Source organism: Podarcis cretensis (assembly GCF_951804945.1).
Source record: "Podarcis cretensis genome assembly, chromosome: 11".
NCBI lineage: Eukaryota > Metazoa > Chordata > Lepidosauria > Squamata > Lacertidae > Podarcis > Podarcis cretensis.
In genome coordinates, this window is record NC_137180.1 from 12580039 (window position 1) to 12603139 (window position 23101).

Consider the following 23101-nt stretch of genomic DNA (forward strand, 5'->3'; position numbering starts at 1 on the left):
GGTTCTTTTTACATGTTGCAAATAATTCAGGGGTCGTATGTGGTTTTCCAGTAACTTCTCTCCCCCGCCCTTTATCAATGAGAAGGGAGAAGCATATTGATATAAAATGTTTTTATTTCTTAAAAAAAAAAGAAGATCTAGAACAGTGGTGGCAAATCTATGGCACGCATGCCAGAGGGGGCACTCAGAGCCCTCTCTGTGGGCACATGCACCGTCGCCCCAGCAGGGCCATAGCTAGGGGTTGAAACTGACGCTCCAGCGCTGCTGGAGGCTCCTGACCGCTTCTAGCGTGGTCTCAGCACTTCTAGGGCACCATTTTCACCCTTGGGGCCGTGCCGGGAAACTGCTGCTCTGTTCAAAGCCCGCGGCACCACTACTCAAGTCACCAACCAAGCCCATATGCCAACCAAACCTAACAGCTGCCTCTGGGCTGCTCCTGCCTCCCTGCCATCAAGCTCAGTTGTGCCCAGCCCGCCTTCCTGCTCTGCTCCCGGGTGCATTTAGAGCCATGGTGACCCTGGCGAGCGAGGGGCTGAGCAGGCCTCAGCTTTTGATGCGCCAGGGCCTCCCGCCAGTCTGTTGTTCCTACTCGGGAGTGAGCCGCCTTGAGTTTAGCAAAGTACAACAGCAAAAATCACATTAATTGTTCCAAAGTATGCCAAATGCAAACTTTTACCTTTCAGTAAAAAAATTGTTTGTATCACTGAAAGCTCTGTTACTGTGTTTTTCTTTTAAGACAAAAGATGTTAATGTGAGAGTTGTTTTTTCTAAACTAAAACCTCAGTATTCAGGTTACAGTGGTGCCTCGCAAGACGAAATTAATCCATTCCGCGAGTCTCTTCGTCTAGCGGTTTTTTCGTCTTGCGAAGCAAGCCCATTGACGGTTTAGCGGATTAGCGCTATTAGCGGCTTTTAGCGGCTTAGCAGATCAGCTGATAAGCGGCTTAGCGGCTTAGAAAAAGGGGGGGGGAGGAAAAAAACCCCGCAGGAACTCGCAAGACATTTTCGTCTTGCAAAGCAAGCCCATAGGGAAATTCGTTTTGTGAAGCGCCTCCAAAACGGAAAACCCTTTCATCTAGCGGGTTTTCCGTCTTGTGAGGCATTCGTCTTGCGGGGCACCACTGTAAATTGCTGTGTTGGCACCTTGCAATAAATAAGTGGGTTTTGGGTTGCAGTTTGGGTACTCGGTCTCTAAAAGTTTCGCCACCACTGATCTAGAATATGAAGGATGCACAGCAATGCTAGCACATCAAATAGTCCCGGGTGCCATAGTTGTCAACGTTTCCCTTTTTTAAGGGAAATTCCCTTATTCCGAATAGGATTCCTCACAAGAAAAGGGAAAAGTTGACAGCTATGCTGGGTGCTGAAGTGGGGAAGGCCACTTTTAATCTAAATTGTGTGTGTAATGTTGCCTAAGTTAACACTTTATTTCCATTTCCTCAGGACGTTGAAGAATTTCCAAACTTAGCAGCTGCTACTGACAAAAAATACAGACCCGCTCAAAAGCAGTTTTGTTCAACGCCACTTACCAAGGAGCACATTGAAGTAAGGCACCTTCAGTTACCTTGGTCTTCTAGTCAACCTTCCCCATTTGTTTTCCCTTATTGGCAATCCATACTCTTCAGCCATTTCAGAACTCAGCAACTCTATCAAATTTTACATTATGGTGTGGCAAAAAAGTCTAGTGTGACTCGCAAAGGGGTGCGGAACGTGAGGGTGGCAAAACAAATTCCCACATTTTAATGTTGCAACGTATTTAAATTTTGTGTGTGATGCTGCGGCTATTCAAGAGCACACTGAGACATAGCATTTGTCTTGTAATTTATTTATTTTTTTGATAAAAAAATCTTTACTGAAATTCATGAATGTCATTACGGATTTAACTGCACACATACACATACATACTATATATATATTCTTAAATTAGTTTAGCTTAGAATGTTAATTTGACCTTCTAATTCCATTTAGATATCAGCTAAGCTAAAATCATATAATGGTCCATAAAATAAAATAAAACAGCAACAAACTGAAGTAAAATAAATATAGACTTCCCATCATTTCCCGATATAGTTGACATTTGTGATTTTGAATGTACTTATAATTATTACCTTACATTTAATATACTTTCTTACAACCTAGCGTACCGATTTTCCTTTATTTCTTAATATTTTATGTACACATCTGTCTTGTATTTCTGTACTTCAAAGGGAAGAACAAGGGAATTTAGGTTTGAGTCTCCCGTTGGTTCTCCTCAAAATGAATTGGTGTCTCCCAATTCAGACACGTCATTGGCAAGAAAAGCTCACAAGCAAGTGCCGCCTACTCCAACAGACAAAAGGAAAATGCAGGTAAAATTGTTCTTTCCACGTTACGTTATTATTATTATTATTATTATTATTATTATTATTATTTATACCCCACCCATCTGGCCATGTTTCCTCAGCCATCCTGGGCAGCTCTCAATCAAGTGTTAAAAACAGTACAGCGTTAAATATTAAAAACGTCCCTGAACAGGGCTGCCTTCAGATGTCTTCTGAATGTCAGCTAGTTGCTTATTTCCTTGGCATCTGATGGGAGGGCGTTCCACAGGGCGGGCGCCACTACCGAGAAGGCCCTCTGTCTGGTTCCCTGTAGCCTCACTTCTCGCAATGAGGGAACCACCAGAAGGGCGGTTGGCTTGCTTCAGAACAAAAGTAATATTTATGAATGAATTATGTGCACATAAATTTTACTCACTAGATAAAATGCAAGACCAAGGGGGAAGAAACGTGTTTCCCTTTCTTCTCCTGCAGCAACCGCCCAAGAGCAGTGGAAAAAAGAGTCTGGATCCTGTGCAGCTCGATTTGGGAGGGATGCTGGCTGCTTTGGAACGAAAACAATATTCAGAAAAATCAAAACCGTCCAAGCCTGTGGTGCTTTCAGGTAGAAGTTTTGAGAGTGCTTTTGTTGTTTGATCCTTTTTCAGAGTACTTTTTTCCCTTCTTTTACAATGGCCATCTCCTGAGGTAGGCTAAATGTTGCAAGAATTCACTACAGTGGGAAAGTTCCGGCAGAATGAAAGAGAAGCCAGCTTTGTGAAGTAAAATAAAAAAGATGAACTGCAATTTCCTGAACACACTGATGTCTAGGAGAGATTAGTGGAAGTGTAACGATTTCTCTTCTGCTTTTTCTCAGGTGGTGGTTTTTATTCATGAAAATTAAGGATGGTCAGTTTTCTACAGGGTTTTTTTTTTTGTAATTCAATAGCTGGGAGAGTGTCTTATTGGCTATAAATAGGTAACTGTCAGATTTTACATGCAATACTTTGAAAGCCTTAGTCTGGAGTCCAAGTCCACATTTCAAAGTAATAGCCTATCTTTTGAAGGAAGGTTCTACTCATCCGGCATCTAAGAAAGTTCAACTACAATACAAAGTATACGGCAAAAGCTCCCATTGCTAATCACAGTCTGTATAATAGCACATAAAGTTATGCTGATGGAAATTCTTTACCATTGCTTTCCAAAAGTGGTGGGGAAATAGTGCTTAAAGTGTTATGGATTTTTCAGTACAGTGGTACCTCGCAAGACGAATGCCTCGTAAGACGAAAAACTCGCAAGACGAAAGAGTTTTTCGTTTTTTGAGTTGCTTCGCAAGACGGATTTCCCTATGTGCTTGCTTCGCAAGACGAAAACGTCTTGCAAGTTTGTTTCCTTTGTCTTGCAAGTTTGTTTCCTTTTTCTTAAAACCGTGCATTCAGGGGGTGCAGTTGCGACTTGACTTCGAGGAGCAACTCATAGCATGCGGCGTGGTAGCCTTTTTTGAGGTTTTTGAAGACTTTGGTGATTTTTGAAGCTTTTCCAAAATCTGTGCTTCGCAAGACGAAAAAAATCGCAAGACGAAAAAAATCGCAGAACGAATTAATTTCGTCTTGCGAGGTACCACTGTATTCACAGAATTAGATTGCTGTGAGTACAGAAATTGTCAAATGATGGCATGCATCCATGTGGAGGATAAAACAGCTGTTAAATCAGCAAAGGGTTTGTGTAACCACTTCTAATGTACCATGCAAGTTGTCCACAATAGATCATGTCAGACTATGTTCACAGATCTGAAGTGCACTTTGGGAAAGAATAAGTGCAGCAGATGTCTCCACTGAGATAAAGTGCTAATGTTTAATGATTCCTCTAAGTATTACGTCCATGCAATGCAACTACAAAACTGCTTTGCTTGCAATAAGTGATATGAAGGATTGGGCTTAAGCACATTCTGGAAGGAGAGCAACACATGGGTGAAAGAAATTCGTAGAGAATTTAGTAGCATTTGTCCAGAAAGAATTCTAAACCAGACTGTTTACTATTGAATACTTTCAGTAACATCAAAAGCTGTGTTATACTGACTCAGACCATTGCTCTAGCTAGCTGACACTGACAGCGATTCTCCAGAGTTTCAGACATTTGCTGCTCTATTTGGGACCTTTTGCATGCAAAATAGATGATCTGCCACTGACCTTTCCCGAGTATTCGCCATATTGTACTGTATTTTCCATTTCTGTGCGCTGCTCTGGTTTGCCAGTAGCGGCTTAGTCATGCTGGTCACATGACCCGGAAGCTGTACGCCGGCTCCCTCGGTTAGTAAAGCGAGATGAGCGCTGCAACCCCAGAGTCATCTGCGACTGGACCTAATGGTCAGGGGTCCCTTTACCTTTACTGTATTTTTCAGATACATAAATAAGAACTGCTTGTTTTATTTAAAGATTATAGTAGATTTAAGTAATGAGATACAGTGGTACCTCGGGTTAAGTACTTAATTCGTTCCGGAGGTCCATACTTAACCTGAAACTGTTCTTAACCTGAAGCACCACTTTAGCTAATGGGGCCTCCTGCTGCTGCTGCGCCACCGGAGCACAATTTCTGTTCCCATCCTGAAGCAAAGTTCTTAACCTGAAGCACTATTTCTGGATTAGCGGAGTCTGTAACCTGAAGCGTATGTAACCTGAAGCATATGTAACCCGAGGTACCACTGTATTTTACAAAAATGCAGCATTCACAGTACAGACCTGCTGAAATTGAAAGCCACACTGACGAAGCTAAGCACACTTTGTAATGTGCTGAATCAGGAAAGGAATGCATTCTTTATATGTATAGCTGGGTGTCTGTGTAGCTTGTGTGCTGAGCTGAGTGCTAAAACCAAGTTATGCTCCAGTCCTAAACATATTTGTTCAGTAGAGTCCCAGCTGATACTGATTGTGCTTGCTTCCAGTTAAGTATGGATTTCAGACTTGGCCATTGTCACCTGATAGCAGGTTTGCTTTCGTTTTAGTTGGTAGCGCAGTAACATTGCATTCCAAGGAACCCGTAACAAAAAGTCAGCAATTAAACCAAGGGAAGACCCCACATAACCCGTTGGACTCAAGTGCACCCTTGGTTAAGAAGGGAAAGCAGAGAGAAGTCCCTAAAGCGAAGAAGCCAACGTCGCTCAAAAAGGTACAACATGCAATAATCCTTTATCAAAGTTTAGTGTAGCTGTTGCCTTTTAGAATTTAGCCAGATGGGTATTTCTTACTTTGGTTTGTGCCTGGCTATAACTTTGTCTTTTTTATAAAAAAAAAAATCATAATGGGGAAAAGTGTGAAGTTCTTTCAGATTGTTGCTGTGGGAAAGGACTAATTAAACTATGTAATCTTATCTAATCCCAGAGGTGGGAGGGAAGTGAGCAGATCTAATTTGGGGTTAATCCATTCCTTATAAGACTAGAACAGCCCAAAGGTTATTTGAAAGGATAGCTTGCAGTGATTATATTAATGTTTTCTACACTAGCACTCTCATGCAACCCACCTTTTAGTTTGCCAGTAGAACCGTCATGTATTGCTTATATGAACTAGAACAAAATTTAAAAAGGAGAATATTTTAAGAGTGTTTCCATCAATTTAATTTTTGAAAGAGGTCTCTCCCTAAATGGCTGTAACTGGAGATGCAGTTAGCAACTTGCCTGCTTTATCAGTGGCGTAAAGCAATTGCCGCAGGTAAGCAAATTGAATGATAACTCAAAATTGCCACACTCTTAAAATTAAATCAAGCCTTCTCCCACCTCCCATGGAAACGTAAACATTAAAGGCTGTAAAGCACATACATATGTGCCAAAAAAAGTATTTCAGAAATAAAGAACTTTGTCTGGAAACTATTATCGCAATGAAGTGTTTCCTTTTCAGATTATTTTGAAAGAGAGGGAACAGCGGAAACAGCAGCACCTTTTGGAACTGACGGCAATACCAAATGAGAATGATGCCGTCCAGCAGGGTGCAACTTCTGAGATTACTGAGAATCAGACATTTTCTGAGGACACCAAACAAGGTACCTCTCAAATCAGGGGTGCTTCTCGTTTTCATTTCTGACCAGGGGGTGTCTAAGCAGGGAAATGCTGCTTTTGCAAATTTCTTCAGCAAGGGCTCTTAAAAATTGGTTTTTGGGTGTGAGGAATTCAAATCTGCTATTGTTTTTGTGACTGGACAACATTTAGTTTGGTAAATCTATGATTAAAAAGTGCATAAACTGCTCTCAGAAAACCAAAGAATTTTATCTTATGGAAATGTCAGGTAATGCTATAAAAAAGAATAGTTTTTCCGCATAAAACACACCCTACTAAGCCTACAACATTATCTTGTAATCATAAAATGATATTAGAAAGTAATGACATCCTTTAATAATAAATTTAATCAGATAGTTTAATCAAATATTGCTTTGATTAGTTCTTGGACATCAGCTCCCAACTTACTTCTTGGCCTCTGATGTAGCCGTTACGTTTCTCATGTGTATATAACTTAGCAAAGCTACATTATATTAATTTTACCAAAACATCTTTTGAATTCCCAGGTCACGTTACAACTTTTTAGCATCCCTCATTTTTGGAATTCGAAAGTTGAAAAATTCAGCATCCCATATTGCCGGATAGCTGTTGCAGTAGTGTTTTCTGAGATGCAGCTGCAACAGTAATGTAAAATAAAGGTGAAAATGAGCTGGTTGCAGTACGTGGTAATTCAAACGATGATTTAGTGAGACTATGTGGACTCCTGGAGAGGAGATCACACCCACTGTTCTCCTCTCCTGTCCTTTTTACTGCTGCACTGAGTCTAGGTTTGGCTTAGCATGTTGTCTGAACCTCAGATTCATGGTAAAGCTTTCCCACTAACTACAAACTGTAACCAAGACCAAACCTGGGATTGTTCTCTACCCGTTTTATTCTTTAAACCTCCAAAAGATTAACTGAGTATTCTTGTTTGGGACTGGGATTGAATTTCCTCCTGAACAAATGCCTTTTCAGAAGAAGTGGAAGTTTGAAATGGAAAGGTCTGCCAAATCACAGGACACCTCTTCCTTTGTTTTGCCTTGTCCAGTTTATTTGCTGCAACATCCTGCAGGAGATTTTGCCTCCCATTGGCAGAAATAGCTGTCGAGAGATTTCTCTGCACAATTCGCTTCAATCCCTTTATTTCATGTATTGCTCTGCATTGTGTAATGATTTGCTTGTATGTTTTTAATATGCATTTTTAAGCCCTGTGGTCAAAACAGTGCATGCGACCCTATTGGAATAGCTCTCCAGTAGTATTGAATAGTTTGTGTAGCTATTACAATTTTTTACTGCTGAAACTGACATTCTGCCTACTTTAAACTGCAAATCATAAATATGGAAGACAGGCCATGCTCTTTTGTGGTCTAGCTGTTGTTTTTCCCTAAATCTAAAAGTTGCTTAAACTGTAAATGGATATCTGTAAAAACAGCGAAACTGCCCTAGGCCAGGGCCTTGTCTATCTTTTTTGCAGTTGTCCCTTCATATATGTTCAGGGCTTCTTTTTCTTCAGGGCTCTTAAGCACATTTATTTCATGCCATTTTCATCTTGACCCTGGGCTGAAACTGAAACAAGCTCCCAAAGTTTCTAATATTGATCTGAAATTCCTGTTCAACAAAAATAACCCCTTTTGTATTCAACTTTCCTTTGGATTCAGAAAGCGCAGATGAAGGCCCTACAGATCCTGCAATTGCAGCCCAAGATAGTTCAGACGTGTTACTGGAATGTACAGCATTGAGTGGATCCACGAATAATTCCCCTGTCCCAACACAGCTGAATTCCAACCTTCCCAAAATCCACAGCCGAAGGTTTAGAGAGTAAGTATTCTGGTGTTGGTCATGCCAATCCTGTCCATGCATTTTTGTTGTTGAGCTTAGTGGGGTGCCTCTCAGTTTGAATGTGATATCCTAATGCAGGGGCCGGCAAACTTTTTCAGCAGGGGGCCGGTCCACTGTCCCTCAGACCTTGTGGGGGGGCCGGACTATATTTTGGGGGAAAGAATGATGCAAGAGCACCACAAGCCCTGGTGGCTACTTACCTGTGTCTTGCGAGTGGCAGGGGCTGGCGCTGGTGGAGGGACAATGAGTGTGGCACGCAAAAGGGCTCCAGAGAGGGGCTGCTTAAAATGGCAGCCACTCGAGCGCTGCTGCTGCTGGCACCAACAAAGCCCAGCCCCCTTCCTCCTCTAGGTAGGGCAGGGAGAAGCCAGGAGGAGGCGCTGCCGCTGCCATGTGAGGGAGAGGGAAAGAACACGCACGCTGGCGTTCCATGCAGCGATCCACGGGCCGGGTCCAGAAGGTAGTTGGGCCTAATCTGGCTTTGCCGACCCATGTCCTAATGTGTTTACATGAAGGCTTTTGACTCTTAGTCATACATGTATTTCTTGACCTTCAAATATCAAACTGTTGATATTTTAACCCCTCCCATTGACACAATCTCCTGATCTGATGTTTTGAGAAAGGAGGGGGCAGAAACTGTTCTTCTCCTCTTCCGCTCCTGACTGACTGCCTGACTGTGTGTGTGGAGAGAGTCTTATCTATGTAGTGACTAGATGGCTGAGTGGGAGCTGTAACATTCATGCAAGCCAGTAGTTCTTTAGTTTGTAGTAGCTATTAGAAATAAAAGGAGTTATGCTTCACAGCTAGCTTCAGTGTTACTTAGTCTGCATGAGTCTGGTGCTCACAATGAACAGTTGTGGGTCCAGTGCACTGGGACCTGCTTTCCAGGATTGGAAGGTCTCTGAAAGTGCTCCAGTCGCCTAGCCCAGTCGGGGCAGAACCAGTTACTGAGCCCAGTCGCTGACATGGGTTGAAAGGCGTACTGACACAAACATGCTAATTACTTCTGGATATAGTTTGCTAATTTTGTGTGTGTGTGTGTGTGTGTGTCTTTGGATAGAGTGGATGAGAAAAAAAGGAATGTGGGGAGAATCAGACACTTGCCATAACACTGAAACAATTGGTTCTTTCTTTAGTTACTGCACCCAAGTACTCAGCAAAGAGGTTGACAGCTGCGTAACAGATCTCTTGAAAGAGTTGGTGCGCTTCCAAGACCGCCTTTATCAGAAAGACCCAGTCAAGGCCAAGACGAAGCGCCGGCTTGTTATGGGGCTCAGAGAAGTGCTGAAACACTTGAAGCTGAAAAAGTTGAAATGTGTCATCATTTCCCCCAACTGTGAAAGAATCCAGTCAAAGGGTGAGCCTTTCTATTAAAAGTATCACTAACTGAAGCAAATGCAGATCAGATTTCTGGTGGAGGGGTGTAGCTGAAGGAACAAGCAATGCTGGTTTTCTCTTAAGATGTATCTGGGCGAATGAAGCCCTTTTGCCAGCAGTGCTAATTAAATTGACCTGTTCTGATGCTTTTAATCCTTTGTTTTACCCCAGGAGGGTTGGACGAGACTCTGCATCTCATCATTGACTCCGCTTGTGAACAGAACATCCCATTTGTGTTTGCTCTCAATCGCAAAGCTCTCGGGCGTTGCGTGAACAAAGCCGTGCCAGTCAGCGTGGTGGGGATTTTCAGTTACGATGGTGCTCAGGTGAGTTGTGCAAAAGCTGCCATTGCGCCCTGTTCCGCATTATGCATTTCAGTTTAAATACAGTGGTACCTTGGTTCTCAAACTTAATCCATTCCGGAAGTCCATTCCAAAACCAAGGTGCGCTTTCCCATAGAAAGTAATGCAAAACAGATTAATCCGTTCCAGACTTTTAAAAACAACCCCTAAAACAGCAATTTAACATGAATTTACTACCTAACAAGACCATTGATCCATAAAATGAACAGTGTACTACAGTCATACAATCAATCAGTAGCTGAACACACAGTCAAAAACAAAACAAAAAGAGCCACAAAAACACAAAATAAATAGCAAAAACAGACAGACCTCAGCGTAACACTCAAAACGGAAGTGTGGCACTCAAAACGGAGCACGTTTGGCTTCCGAAAAAAAAGTTCGCAAACCGGAACACTTACTTCTGGGTTTGCAGTGTTTGGGTTTCGAGTTGTTTGAGTACCAAGGCGTTTGAGAACCAAGGTACCACTGTAGAAGCTTTTAAATTCTTTGGCCGCTAATGCTGAAATGTTTAAAAATATTAACCATCCTTAATTGTCTGGGAGTACTGTGTCCTTAAATCACCTTAGCCCTGTTGAGGTATTCTATTTACTTTAATGCTAGTGCCCTTCCCATCACCCTCCGCAAGTTTGAGCGCAGTTACCTGAACAAATAGAGCTTAGGGGGAATCGACAAATAAATCCTCAACAATGTTCTGCTGCTGGGACCACTGAACAACCAATTTGGGATCTTTGATCTCCTCCTCTTTGAACATTCGTGTGAAATAAAACTTTGGAGCACGTTATCTTCTTGGGTTTGTGGAGGAAGTGCTGAAAGCTTGGCGAAGCACTAACCCAAAATCCGATCTTAGTTTCTCGCTGCCTTTATACCCTAGGTCTATTTTCACAAAATGGTGGAGCTGACAATGGAAGCGAGGCTGGCCTATAAGGAAATGATTGCGGCATTGCAGAAAGAGTCAGCTGAAGAAGAGAAGGAAAGTGACTCTGCAAACTTGAAAACCCTTTGTAGAGAGCCCAGTCCACTAGATGCTGGTGAAGTGCCCCTTCCAGAATCTGATGAGGATGTCCCAAATTACAGTGAGTTGTGTGTGTGCGTGATTTAATGTGGGCAGTCTTCTCTCTGGTATTAATCGGCCATCTTGACTGTTTGGAACAGGGGTCAGCAACCTTTTTCAGCTGTGGGCCGGTCCACCATCCCTCAGACCATGTGGGGGGCCGGACTATATATTTTTTTGGGGGGGGGGGGAATGAATGAATTCCTGTGCCCCACAAATAACCCAGAGATGCATTTTAAATAAAAGCACACATTCTACTCATGTAAAAACACCAGGCAGGCCCCACAAATAACCCAGAGATGCATTTTCAATAAAAGGACACAATCTATTCATGTAAAAACACGCCGATTCCTGGACTGTCCGCGGGCCGGAGAGAGAAGGCGACTGGGCCGCATCCAGCCCCCAGGCCTTAGGTTGCCTACCCCTGGTTTGGAACATGAATGGTCTGACACAACTCTTTAATTTCTGGTCTTTCTTGATTTGTCAGATATGCTGGTGCTAACTTTGCTCACTTCGAAAAAAAGGAACAATCTCACATCCATGTGTGTTGCCTTTTGTGCTGCCAAGTTCAGTAACTTTGGCCACATAAATATGAGTGACTGCCCCCAACCAGTCTCTTCTGGCTATGAAATTGCTGTAGCAAGGCCTCTTGGGGTGGGCGACTAGCACAGTATGCAGGGAGCTCTATGATACCCATATGCAAAGGAGCGTGTGTGAGAGGGAAATAGAAAATGGTGTTGGCCTGTCTGGGGAAACCAAACCTGACAAGCAAAACAAGTGTTGCTTTGTCCATCTCAGTTGTTGTAATGAAGGCTGGCATTACGGTAAACACTCTCAGGCCTGCCAACCTTCTTGCCCATCCATCATCTTTGGGTACCAAACTTAATCAACATTGTAGGATCTCCCTGCAGAAATCTACCTCAGTTCCAAGCTATCTCCAGCTGAGAACGTGATTTCTTTGCACCTGCTGTCAGTGATTCTTCAGGTTTACAGACCCTTCCCTTTTTCTTCATACGGGTCGAAATATTTTTATTCTATCATTTTGCTGCATTTGACCAATCACGGGAAATATTGATGCGATAGCAACCACCATGTTTATTTTGCGGATGCCAAACATCACTTTGTGAGAGCATCGCGCTTCCTCTACAACAGGACAAATCCTTCACTGATCTTTCCAGAGTTCTGGGGCTCAGAGTGCTGAACCACTGAGCTACCGTGTGATTGTTTTCAGATGGAGCCCTGCCAGTCTGACTGTTGCTTGTCTGTGTCTCGGAGAGAGAGTGAAAGTGAGCTGTTCCTTTCTCTTGTGTCATGGAACATATGGGGCTGTTCATCTCGCTTTGCTGCCCTCTACAGCTTCCAGTCTTAGCTGCATGCTCTTTTCTAATTTCAGCTGATGAACTTTGCTTCAAACGATAGATTCGACTGGGCATTATAAGTTTGTTTGACCTAGAGCTCTCTAGCTTATGCTTTTTTTCATAGAAGAGCATAACTAAAAGCAATACAAAATAGATAACTGACAGCTGACAACAAATTAAGCAAAGCTCTTATCGCATGGAGCCTCTGTCCTTCCCCTTCTTTAAACCTGGCCCAGTTCCGCTGCCTAGATTATCTTGTTTCCTGCGTAAGGAGGCTAATCCTTGAGTCCTTGAATTATCAAGCGTTTGGGGATCTCAGTGCCTGATAAAGCAATTTGAAGGTTTAAAGTGTGTACGAAAGCATTTCCAAATGCAGTTTTCTCAAGGCTGTGGTGCAAACAAAGCATCCCCATAGCTGACCTTGCATTTGTTAGTCTGAAAAAAAAAATGTAACGCTAACCTTCATACATTTTTTTTTCTAGTTAAAATCTGGAAGCGGAAGCTTGAAGAGGAGTATAACCCATACACACTGGAGCTGGAAAAATAGTCAACTTCTGAAATGTTGACCTTGGGTTTTGAAGAACCTCAGTAAATCAAGACTACCTTATTTGGCCTTATTTGACTTTTTTTTCAATTCAAAAAAATTAAGTGTATGTATATATAGATATGTAAATAACTAAATTATCTATGATTAATTATCCAAACAATATGGCTTATAATGTTAAAAAATTGTCTTATGATTGTACCTGGCAAATAATCACAATGGAACACGCTGTTCTGGAAACGTGGTTTGTTAAACCTGAAAAAGCCACTGCTGACTTGGTTGTTTAAAGGTACCTTAGGGTTTTCTGAGATTGTTTGTGGGCTCTTTGATGCTGGAGAATGCAGTGATTTCATTCCTCCTGCACTGAAGTTGGTGGCCTGTGCTAGTGGAATGGTGGAAGCGGACCTATTTAGATTACCCTCCAGCTGTAGAAAAACCCTTTAAGCTCAAGTACATGATGCCGGCCTCTGCTGTGTGTAAAGGCAGGGAGTCCATCTGACAGATCTCACCAGTTACACTAGTGAACTTGGCTTTAGGCAATGAGCTGCCTCATCATCTATGGGAGCAGCTCACTTTGTGACCATGTGAAGGAGAGGGCGGAGAGAGGAAACAACGATCGTCACCTTTGGGGGGGGGGGTCTCATACACGGATAGTGCAGAGGGGGGCCGGGTGTTTTCGCGAGCGGGAGCTTTTAAGCTGCAATTAGGTGGGTGAATTGTGTCTGCTGCTTTGGATTGGCGGCAGCGGAGGGGTTGCAGATACCATAGGGGTATCTTGAGACGCCAGGTAAAGGGTGGTATATAAATTCAGTAAATAATAATAATGATAATAGGGCAACTTGGTGTGTAGATCAACTATTATGGACCAGCCTACAGTGGTACCTCAGGTTACAGACGCGTCAGGTTACAGACGCTTCAGGTTACAGACTCCGCTAAACCAGAAATAGTACCTTGGGTTAAGAACTTTGGGTTAAGAACAGAAATCGCACGGCGGCAGCAGGAGGCTCCATTAGCAAAAGTGGTGCTTCAGGTTAAGAACAGTTCCAGGTTAAGAACGGACCTCCAGAACGAATTAAGTTCTTAACCCGAGGTACCACTGTATTACCAAAAAAAGAGAGAGAACTAGACTTATTTCAAATATAATCTCACCTAGTAGAGCATTCAGCTGCTTATTAAACACTGATAAGTGGTATTTGGAAGTATGGAAGACTTTTAAAACTACCGTATTTTTCGCTCCATAGGGCGCACCCAGTTTTTAGGGGGGGAAATCAAGAAAAAAGAAATCTTATTCCCCCCCCCCCCAGCCCCAAAGAGCAGCGTACAGGATGCACGCAACCTCTCCCTGCTGGAGGAGTTGTGCGCGGCTATGGCACAAGCCAAGGCATCCAGCGGGATGGATCCCGCTGGCTGCTTTGGCTTCCTCTTTAGCCCCACGCAATCTCTCCCTCCTGGGAGAGGCTGCGCGGGGCTAAAGAAGCCATAGCCCCGTGCAGCTTCTCCCTGCCGGAGGGGCTGCGCAGGGCTTTCCCTGAAGCCTGGAGAGTGAGAGGGGTCGGTGCGCACCGACGCCTCTCGCTCTCCAGGCTTCAGCGAAAGCAACGCGAAGCCTTTGGAGCACGGAGGGAGTGCTCCCTCTTGCGCTTCGGAGGCTTAGCGTTGCTATCGCTGAAGCCAAGGAGCCTGCATTCGCTCCATAGGACGCACACACATTTCCCCTCAATTTTTGGAGGGGAAAAAGTGCGTCCTATAGAGCGAAAAATACGGCAATTTCTTCAAAGTCCCTAAAAAGAGGCCAGGAAGAAAACGGTTAACAAACAAACAAACAAACAAAGAACTGTGATGACATGTGATGGCATTTAAGAAGACTGATCATAAACTGAATTGTCTTTTACAATAATATAACAGAGAGAAGTACTGAGAAATTACTGTTCCTCAGGTTCCACTTTGGCATAGCAACCGTTTTGACCCCACGTGAACTGGAAGGTGAGAGGCATGGGGCGAAGCTTGGTTTGGCCGCCTACAGTGACAAAGGGCTTTTGATTTCAGCCGGGAGCACCAACTGCTGTGGAGGAGTTTGGCACTCTCCTCCCAAAAATGCTCAGCTGCTCATGTTCCAGCCAGAGAGACTTGGAGGACTCCTGTCCTTTGCTGACCGTTTTGTACTGTGCCTTCCTGAATTTTCTATGTCTTCAGCCAGCTTGGGTTATTTGGTAACTGTAAAACAAAGCTAAACAGCTTACAACGTAACATTTGTGATTAAGTAATAGGTGCTCTTTCCTGGTGCTGTGGCCAGACTTTTATTGCAGGGACCAAAAGGCTGTTTTTGCCTTTGTTGTATCTTGTGTGTCTTTTTATTTTATTTTTTAAGATGGACACTTTTCTTGTCCATTCTTGTAATTCAGTAACATCGGGTTTCTTCCCCTGTACTGAACTTAGCAGGTGCTGTTTGCCCTTTTCATAGTGTTGCTTTTACATAAGACTTAAAGCAAGAGACTTGATGTTCGTTAAAAAGCACATCCTGCAAGGTTAAAATTCAAGGACAGGACTGGGGAACACTGATTTCTTCTGGCCTATACCTGTGGCCAGTTGCCAGGCAGTGCCTTAGTGCCAGGTAACTGATAGGCGGTGCTGGAAGCTGTGAGATAGCTCAGTCAGTAGAGCATGAGGCTCTTAATCTCAGGGCCGTGGGTTCGAGCCCCACATTGGGCAAAATATTCCTGCATTGCAGAGGATTGCACTAGATGATTCTAGTGGTCCCTTTCAACTCTACACAACTTGGTGGTTATACCAAGCAGGGTCAGTAGCAAGGGCATTAGGGTAACTATTTGTGGAACCCGCTTTAATTCCCTAAAACTCAAAGCCTGGATACTTCATTTAACAAAACCGGCTACCTTAAAATGTGTCAGCCGGCTTCATATTCTGTGACCCAACTGTGACAAGTGTATGGCTGAACACTTAAAAGCAGCACATTATTAATAATTTAAACAATAGTGGAAACTTATTTTGAGGGTTGGCAGTAGTGTTACACAGTAAAGGTAAAGGTAAAGGTACCCCTGCCCGTACGGGCCAGTCTTGACAGACTCTGGGGTTGTGCGCCCATCTCACTTAAGAGGCCAGGGGCCAGCGCTGTCCGGAGACACTTCCAGGTCACGTGGCCAGCGTGAGAAAGCTGCTCTGGCGAGCCAGAGCCGCACACGGAAACGCCGTTTACCTTCCCGCTGGTAAGCGGTCCCTATTTATCTACTTGCACCCGGAGGTGCTTTCGAACTGCTAGGTTGGCAGGCGCTGGGACTGAGCAGCGGGAGCGCACCCCGCCGCAGGGATTCGAACCGCCGACCTTTCGATCGGCAAGTCCTAGGCACTGAGGCTTTAACCCACAGCGCCACCTGCGTCCTGTGTTACACAGTAGCAGTGGGCAAAGATGTCCAGCAAGCCTGGTGAACGGAAATTGCAATTTATCCCATTTATCTGGGAGTAAGCTCTATTAAAGTTCTTGAGACTTCCTTCCAATTAGATATGTACAGGAGTATGATGTGAAGAACTTTCTCTGTTGAATTTGAACTGGCTCATACTACTGTTTGGTCTGCAACAGCGCAGCCATTGCCTTTCGCTGATCATGAAAGCAATTGTTTCCATCCCAGTTTCATTTGTGTTGTTAGATCTTGGCTTTCTAACAGGAGAAGTGGATAACTGCAAGTGTTTATCACAAACATATGTGGATTATTGCTAGTACAACAAAAGGCACAATTTAAAACTAGATGTGGGGGAGCACAGACCTCTTCTCAGGGAGGGCTCCAGGCTTGGCATGTGTGTCCAGCTGCCTTGGCACGTTCATTCATAACAAGGAATGATAATCACTGGCGTTATCCTGCAAAAGTAGGCAGCGCCGTTGGGAGTATACAAGCTGCCATCTGCCCTGTAACAATTCTGTCAAAATGCTGACCCCATTTCAGCTAATGAAACATTAAATCGCAATCAAACAGCAAACCTTTCTCACTTTCACTAAGTGATCTGTCAGTGTATTTATAGTGTAGTGATCCAAACCAGATCGTATGCTCGGCAAAAATGCTCGTGCCCAATATATATTTTTTCCTGTTTCTCCTTTCGACATCTGCGTAAGAAGAAGTTTGAGTGGGTGGGGAAGCTTGTGAAAGGGAAATGTAAACAATGTTGAGCATTCAGATCTGGTATGCACTTATCTCTGCCATATGATGCAAGAGTTTAACTTGATGAGTCCTTGTGTTTAAAGGTAAAAGTAGGTGTGTGTTTTTTTTGTTTTAAGGAATTTTGTGGCAGTGGAAGACTTCTTAGACTTTGGTTTTGGTTGCTATATATCTTAGCTCAGAGATGGAAAACCTGTAGCAGCCTCCTAGCCATTGGACCACAGCTCCCATCTTCAGTTACCAGTGGTTACTGGATGGACTTGATGGATGTTGGAGTTCACTATAGTCAGGTAGTCCCTATTTTACCATTAGTTTCACAGGAAAGTGAGGCGACCAGTAGGACTGGGCCATATATCAATACATCGTCCAAAACTGCTTTGAAGCCCACGTCGGTTTTGCAATTTTTGACCTGGCACTATATCATGAATCATGGTGTGTGCTGTGCAAAAATCACAATGTGGGAAAAGCCGCGAAGCCAGTACGTTGTGATGTTTAGCTGGTGGTGCATCACAGTGTTGAAAGCCAGATATCGCCCAGCCCTACTAACCCAGCCAATGTAGGTATTAGAATTGCCACAATGAAACTGTATTTGCACAAATGAATTCTCTGGGAAAGTCGCAACTATTTGTTTCTACAGGGCTCCTTGAGGGAAATCGATCCTGTGTACAAACACAGAGGGCTGAAAGCCTTCAGCCACCTGCTTTGCAGTCGGCATTCTTAACAATATTTTAATTGATGCTATGCAGTGATGAAATTTAATTTACTATAGCCCATCGCCGAAGCACAAGAGCCCCAGCACTCATGGTCTGTTAACAGGCTGAGACAAAAGTCAGGGCTGTGGAGTTTATAAACAACACATTACCAAACCTCATATATTCATTCTTTTCCTTTTGATGGTGGAGATAGATGAGTTTAATAGCAACACACTTATATATATTGTTCAAGTCAGTCGCAAAACAACAGATAGGAAGCAGTGTTCTTCAAAGCAGTGAAGAGACTGTTGTGCTGCCAAATGTCAAAGGGCTCTTCCATCGTAAGCTGTTTCCAGTTCTCAGCCACCACTTCCTGCTTCTCATACTGCGCCTTTCCTATTGCAGCTTTCCTGAATAAAAATGAATCAGGAGAGAGAGAGAGAAAGCATTTTAATTCTCCCATGCCACTAGTCTACATCAAACATCGTTTCCCATGAACTTTAGTAGTTAAATTACAAATCTCATTTTCCACTGATAATCAAGAGCCATACTATCGATTGTATAATCAAGACTTTGCACATTCTCCATAATTTGCGCTGCACTGTGATACCTTATTCAGCCTCATCCCTGTGTTTTCCAGTGAATTTCAGCCCAGCATAACTGACGAAAACTGACAGTTCTGTTAATTCTGCTCAGAAAAGAGAGGAGTGGTGGGAAGAACAACTGAAGATTGGTATCTCACTGCTGTGTGCAAAGCAGAGTTTGGCAATAAAGCACAGCTTAGGAAATCTAAAATTTCTTTCAAAAGGAAGCCCATGAGAAAGTACAGATCCTCAGTAAACTTTTCTGGGAAAGGTCTACCATAAAGCAGGGAAATTTGGACTGCCTGCAGGCTTCAGTGCGTACCGTCTCCTAAGCCTGGGGTATGGGGCCTTCCTGTTCAAGCACGGAGTGAGGCTCTAGCTGCGTTCTGAACTATGCAGTTTGTGAGAAGTAACAGTATGCCTTGAGGGGGCTGGTGCAGATGCCAGCTTCCTTTCTTAGGACTGCCTTGGTGTGTGTGTGATGCTTTTGGCCAAGAACGCCAGAGGCATGTAAGATCAGGCAGGAAGACTAGTGGGGAGCATTGCTTTAGCAGCTGTATGTGTCACTCTGATGGGTCTCGCATCTCAGCATGGCTGTGTAAGCAACACTCCCATCACCTTTGATGTGTAATGAGCATATGTCTCTAGCTATCGGAATCAAATGTGGCGATAAGAGGAAAGGGGGAGGTTGGTCTGCCAGGCTGCAACAAACCAGTACCAAGAGATATGCTGGGTTTGATAGTCACTGCAATCTCCAAGCCATTGTGGGGCGCACGTGCATGCATATTAACACTTCATAGTCAGAGTGCAAAAATGCCAAGGGTCTCTTTTCTCTTGGCCAGGTAACAGACCTCAAATGCAAAGCACCAAATTTCTCCAAACTGGGCAGCAGAATGTGGGTACGTGTTTGCCTGTTTCATACCACCTACCCAAGTTTTTTTCCAGCTCTCCATCTTTCTGTCATGCTCGCTGACGACGCTTCTCCAGTTAGCAAATTCCTTTGACCAGGTATCCTGGTAGCTGCTGCCTGCAAACAGCAAGCAATTAAATGACAAAGCTGGCACCTGTTAAGAATTCAAGCACTGGTTTCTTTAAAAACATCATTTCAAAGTGCCATAACTGGGACTTCCCTCCTAAACATTTGACCCTTTCCAATACTTAGCATATCCGAGTAGCAATTGTGAAAACCAAAACATTCGTTCAGCACGGCAACATTTCTGGGAACGCACACACAGGCAAACACCCCGCCCCTGCAAATGGCAGCCAACTCTTGTGCAGTTTGTGAAACCTAAGAAGATGAATATGAGTTTCACATATAGAATGGATTATGTGGTAGTAAGAGTGCATATATGGGATGCGGGTGGCACTGGGTTAAACCACAGAGCATAGGGCTTGCCGATTAGAAGGTCGGTGGTTCGAATCCCCGCGACAGGGTGAGCTCCCGTTGCTCGGTCCCTCTCCTGCCAACCTAGCAGTTCGAAAGCACATCAAAGTGCAAGTAGATAAATAGGTACCGCTCTGGTGGGAAGGTAAACGGCGTTTCCATGTGCTGCTCTGGTTCGCCAGAAGCGACTTAGTCATGTTGGCCACATGACCTGGAAGCTGTATGTCTGCTCCCTTGGCCAATAAAGTGAGATGAGCACCACAACCCCAGAGTCATCTGCGACTGGACCTAATGGTCAGGGGTCCCTTTACCCCTAAGAGCGCATATGCGTGGACCAGTGTGTTCGCTTCTATTAAACTGCCCAGCATCAGGATTCCAGCTTTCCCCACAGTTCACGACCTCTGCAGCCTTCTGTTGTGACCACAACCAATGACTTGTGGCCAAATGAGTCTGTTTTTTTAAGTGCCACTAACTTGTATCTCACAAAAGGGAGTGAATCAAAATAAAGAGGGATTTTTGTGCCTCTCTGAGTTTACGCCGCCTTTGTAGGTGACACCAGATCTGAAGTTCTGCCTGCTTAAATTTCCCCAAACACGTCACTCGTTGACATGGCACCATTACCTTCAACAGTGATGTAGGATGTGGAGGTTTCGCTTCCAGCTTTGGAGATCACACGGCAGCAGTATTCCGAATCTTGCACTACAGCATCTTTTACCCAGCTTAGAAGATGCAGTCTTCCATCAGCCAGAGCCTGAGTCTGCTGGCTCACACACGCTTCCATTTTCTGCCCATTTTTTTCCCAAACAAAGTATGCATCTCTGGGTCCTGTGGAAAATGGTAGTTGGCTAATTATTATGACAGATGGTATACCAAGTCCCTTTAAAGCGGGCATTGGGAACTGCAGGTGATGAGGCCTCACCTGGACTCCTCATTTGGCCCATGAGGCCATCTTCTCCCAGCCACACCCACCTATCATTCATCTGATGTCACATGGGCTGCATCAATAGGAGTATTGCATCTAGATCAAGGGAAGTAATAGTGCCACTGTATTCTGCTCTGGTCAGACCTCACCTGGAGTACTGTGTCCAGTTCTGGGCACCACAGTTCAAGAAGGACACTGACAAACTGGAACGTGTCCAGAGGAGGGCAACCAAAATGGTCAAAGGCCTGGAAACGATGCCTTATGAGAAACGGCTAAGGGAGATGGGCATGTTTAGCCTGGAGAAGAGGAGGTTAAGGGGTGATATGATAGCCATGTTCAAATATATAAAAGGATGTCACATAGAGGAGGGAGAAAGGTTGTTTTCTGCTGCTCCAGAGAAGCGGACACGGAGCAATGGTTCCAAACTACAAGAAAGAAGATTCCACCTAAACATTAGGAAGAACTTCCTGACAGTAAGAGCTGTTTGACAGTGGAATTTGCTGCCAAGGAGTGTGGTGGAGTCTCCTTCTTTGGAGGTCTTTAAGCAGAGGCTTGACAACCATATGTCAGGAGTGCTCTGATGGTGTTTCCTGCTTGGCAGGGGATTGGACTCGATGGCCCTTGTGGTCTCTTCCAACTCTATGATTCTATGGTTCTATGATATACTACTACTACTAATTAAATTTATATACCTGGGGAGAGCGTTCCACAGACAGGGAGCCACTGCAAAGAAGGCCCTTTTTCGTGTTGCCACCCTCCGCACCTCTCATGGAGGAGGCACACGAAGGAGGGCCTCAGAAGATGATCTCAGGGTCTGGGTAGGTTCATATGGAAAGAGGCAGTTCTTGAGGTATTGTGGTCCTGGGCCATTTAAGGCTTCATAGGTCAAAACCAGCACTTTGAATCGGGCCCGGAAACTAATTGGTAGCCAGTGCAGTCGGACCAGGATCGGTGTAATATGCTCAAACCGTCTTGCTCCGGTGAGCAACCTGGCAGCTGAATTCTGCGCTGGCTGAAGTTTCTGAACCGTCTCCAGAGGCAGCCCTTTGCAGTAATCTGGCCATGAGGTCACCAGAGCATGGTCAACAGTAGTTAGGCTATCCCTGTCCAGATAGGGGTGTAGCTGGGCCACCAGCCGAAGCTGATGGAAAGCACTCCGGGCTAATAATAATAATATAACAACAACTACTTTGTTATTTGTGCCCCACCCATCTGACTGGGTTGCTCCAGCCACTCTGGGCGGCTTGCAGCACATACAAAAACATAATAAAACACTGAACATTAAAAACTTCCCAATACAGGGCTGCCTCCAGATGTTTTCTAAAAGTTGTATAGTTCTTTATCTATACATCTGATGGCAGGGCATTCCACAGGGCGGGTGCCACCACTAAGAAGGCCCTCTGCCTGGTTCCCTGTAACCTCACTTCTCACAGTGAGGGAACTGCCAGAAGGTCCTTAGAGCTGGACCTCGGGGTCCGGGCCAAACAATGGGGGTGGAGACGCTCCTTCAGGTATATATAGGCGCAAAGGAACAATGCTGACCCTTGGAGCACACTCCTTTGCAAGCGTAGCTTGTGTTCACTGTCTTTTTCAAATGTGGAAACAGCTGTGGAATTTTTCCAACTCTCCCTAGGAAATGGAAATGGAAGTGTTTTGCACTTTAGCAAAAACACCCTTTTTTGAACCTGGAAACTGATCTCTTTCTTCCTTTATAATGAGATGCCACACTTCTCCCTTCAAAGCACTGGTCTCTTTTCATGCACTTCTCTTTCATGTGACGCCTTTGTTCCACCTTGTAAATTTTGCTGTGGCTAGCTATCCTTTTATTTGAGCCTTTTAATTGAGACCATGGCAAGGCCCAATCCGCAGGATGAGAGCTGAGAGCATGGCAGGGCCAGCTCACAGCTGTACCAGGTTATATTGGGTCGACAATATTTTATGGGTGTCAATGAAGCACACTGCACAGACACATAGCAGAATGCCCTGACAACTTGGGAGTCATATGACTGTGTGTGATTCAAGTGTTGTCCGCCAGCACAATCTATGGCATTTGCAAGAGATCATGGAGAGAACTTCTCAGATCACACGACATGGAGCAGCGAAGTATACAGAAGTGCTTTGAACACATAGGCCAAAGTACTCTGCAAACTCCTGCCTAATTTCCCGTTTATAGCAGTAGGTGGAACAAGAGGCTATTGGGGAGATGTGTGTTCATACAAGCAGAGGGTTAATACAATCTGCAGATTGGGGTGGGGGAAAAGGGGGAAGAATATGAAGGAGCTGGTGGACCAAATCCACCGCTCTGCAATTCTAAAGACACTATTATCTCAATATTATTTCCAAAACGTCAGTCCTCTTGGAAGCCGGTCAAAACATATAATTCACACAACTCATTTCCCAAGCAGGCTACCCAAAAGAAACAATCTGTTCCGATACAGCCTGCAGATAACTTCAGCAACCTACAATCTTTTTGGTGGCTTCCCAATCGTGGACAGGCAATCTGG

General features: G+C 44.2%; 1 protein-coding gene and 2 long non-coding RNA genes across 3 annotated transcripts in view; 2 read left to right on the forward strand and 1 right to left on the reverse strand.

Annotated features, from left to right (window-relative positions):
• The window catches only part of SECISBP2 (SECIS binding protein 2), a 29666-nt gene extending 16751 nt beyond the window's left edge, over window positions 1-12915 (forward strand). Inside the window, exons 9-18 of the mRNA XM_079995426.1 lie at window positions 1444-1545; window positions 2208-2348; window positions 2793-2922; window positions 5299-5462; window positions 6188-6329; window positions 7980-8139; window positions 9297-9517; window positions 9709-9863; window positions 10771-10972; window positions 12791-12915. Coding sequence (XP_079851552.1) covers window positions 1444-1545; window positions 2208-2348; window positions 2793-2922; window positions 5299-5462; window positions 6188-6329; window positions 7980-8139; window positions 9297-9517; window positions 9709-9863; window positions 10771-10972; window positions 12791-12855 — 1482 coding nt within the window. The 3' untranslated portion in view covers window positions 12856-12915. The remainder of the gene's footprint in view (window positions 1-1443; window positions 1546-2207; window positions 2349-2792; window positions 2923-5298; window positions 5463-6187; window positions 6330-7979; window positions 8140-9296; window positions 9518-9708; window positions 9864-10770; window positions 10973-12790) is intronic.
• A 1708-nt stretch (window positions 12916-14623) lies between these two features.
• Window positions 14624-16839, forward strand: LOC307226896. The gene is made up of 2 exons (XR_013843668.1): window positions 14624-15893; window positions 16282-16839. It is a non-coding gene; the product is annotated as an uncharacterized lncRNA (long non-coding RNA).
• Window positions 16840-17844: 1005 nt separating this feature from the next.
• Window positions 17845-23101, reverse strand: part of LOC307226832 — a 207822-nt gene continuing 202565 nt past the window's right edge. The window contains exons 2-4 of the long non-coding RNA XR_013843565.1: window positions 20297-20500; window positions 19221-19318; window positions 17845-18117 (exon numbers count right to left, since the gene is read on the reverse strand). This is a non-coding gene — a long non-coding RNA (uncharacterized lncRNA). The remainder of the gene's footprint in view (window positions 18118-19220; window positions 19319-20296; window positions 20501-23101) is intronic.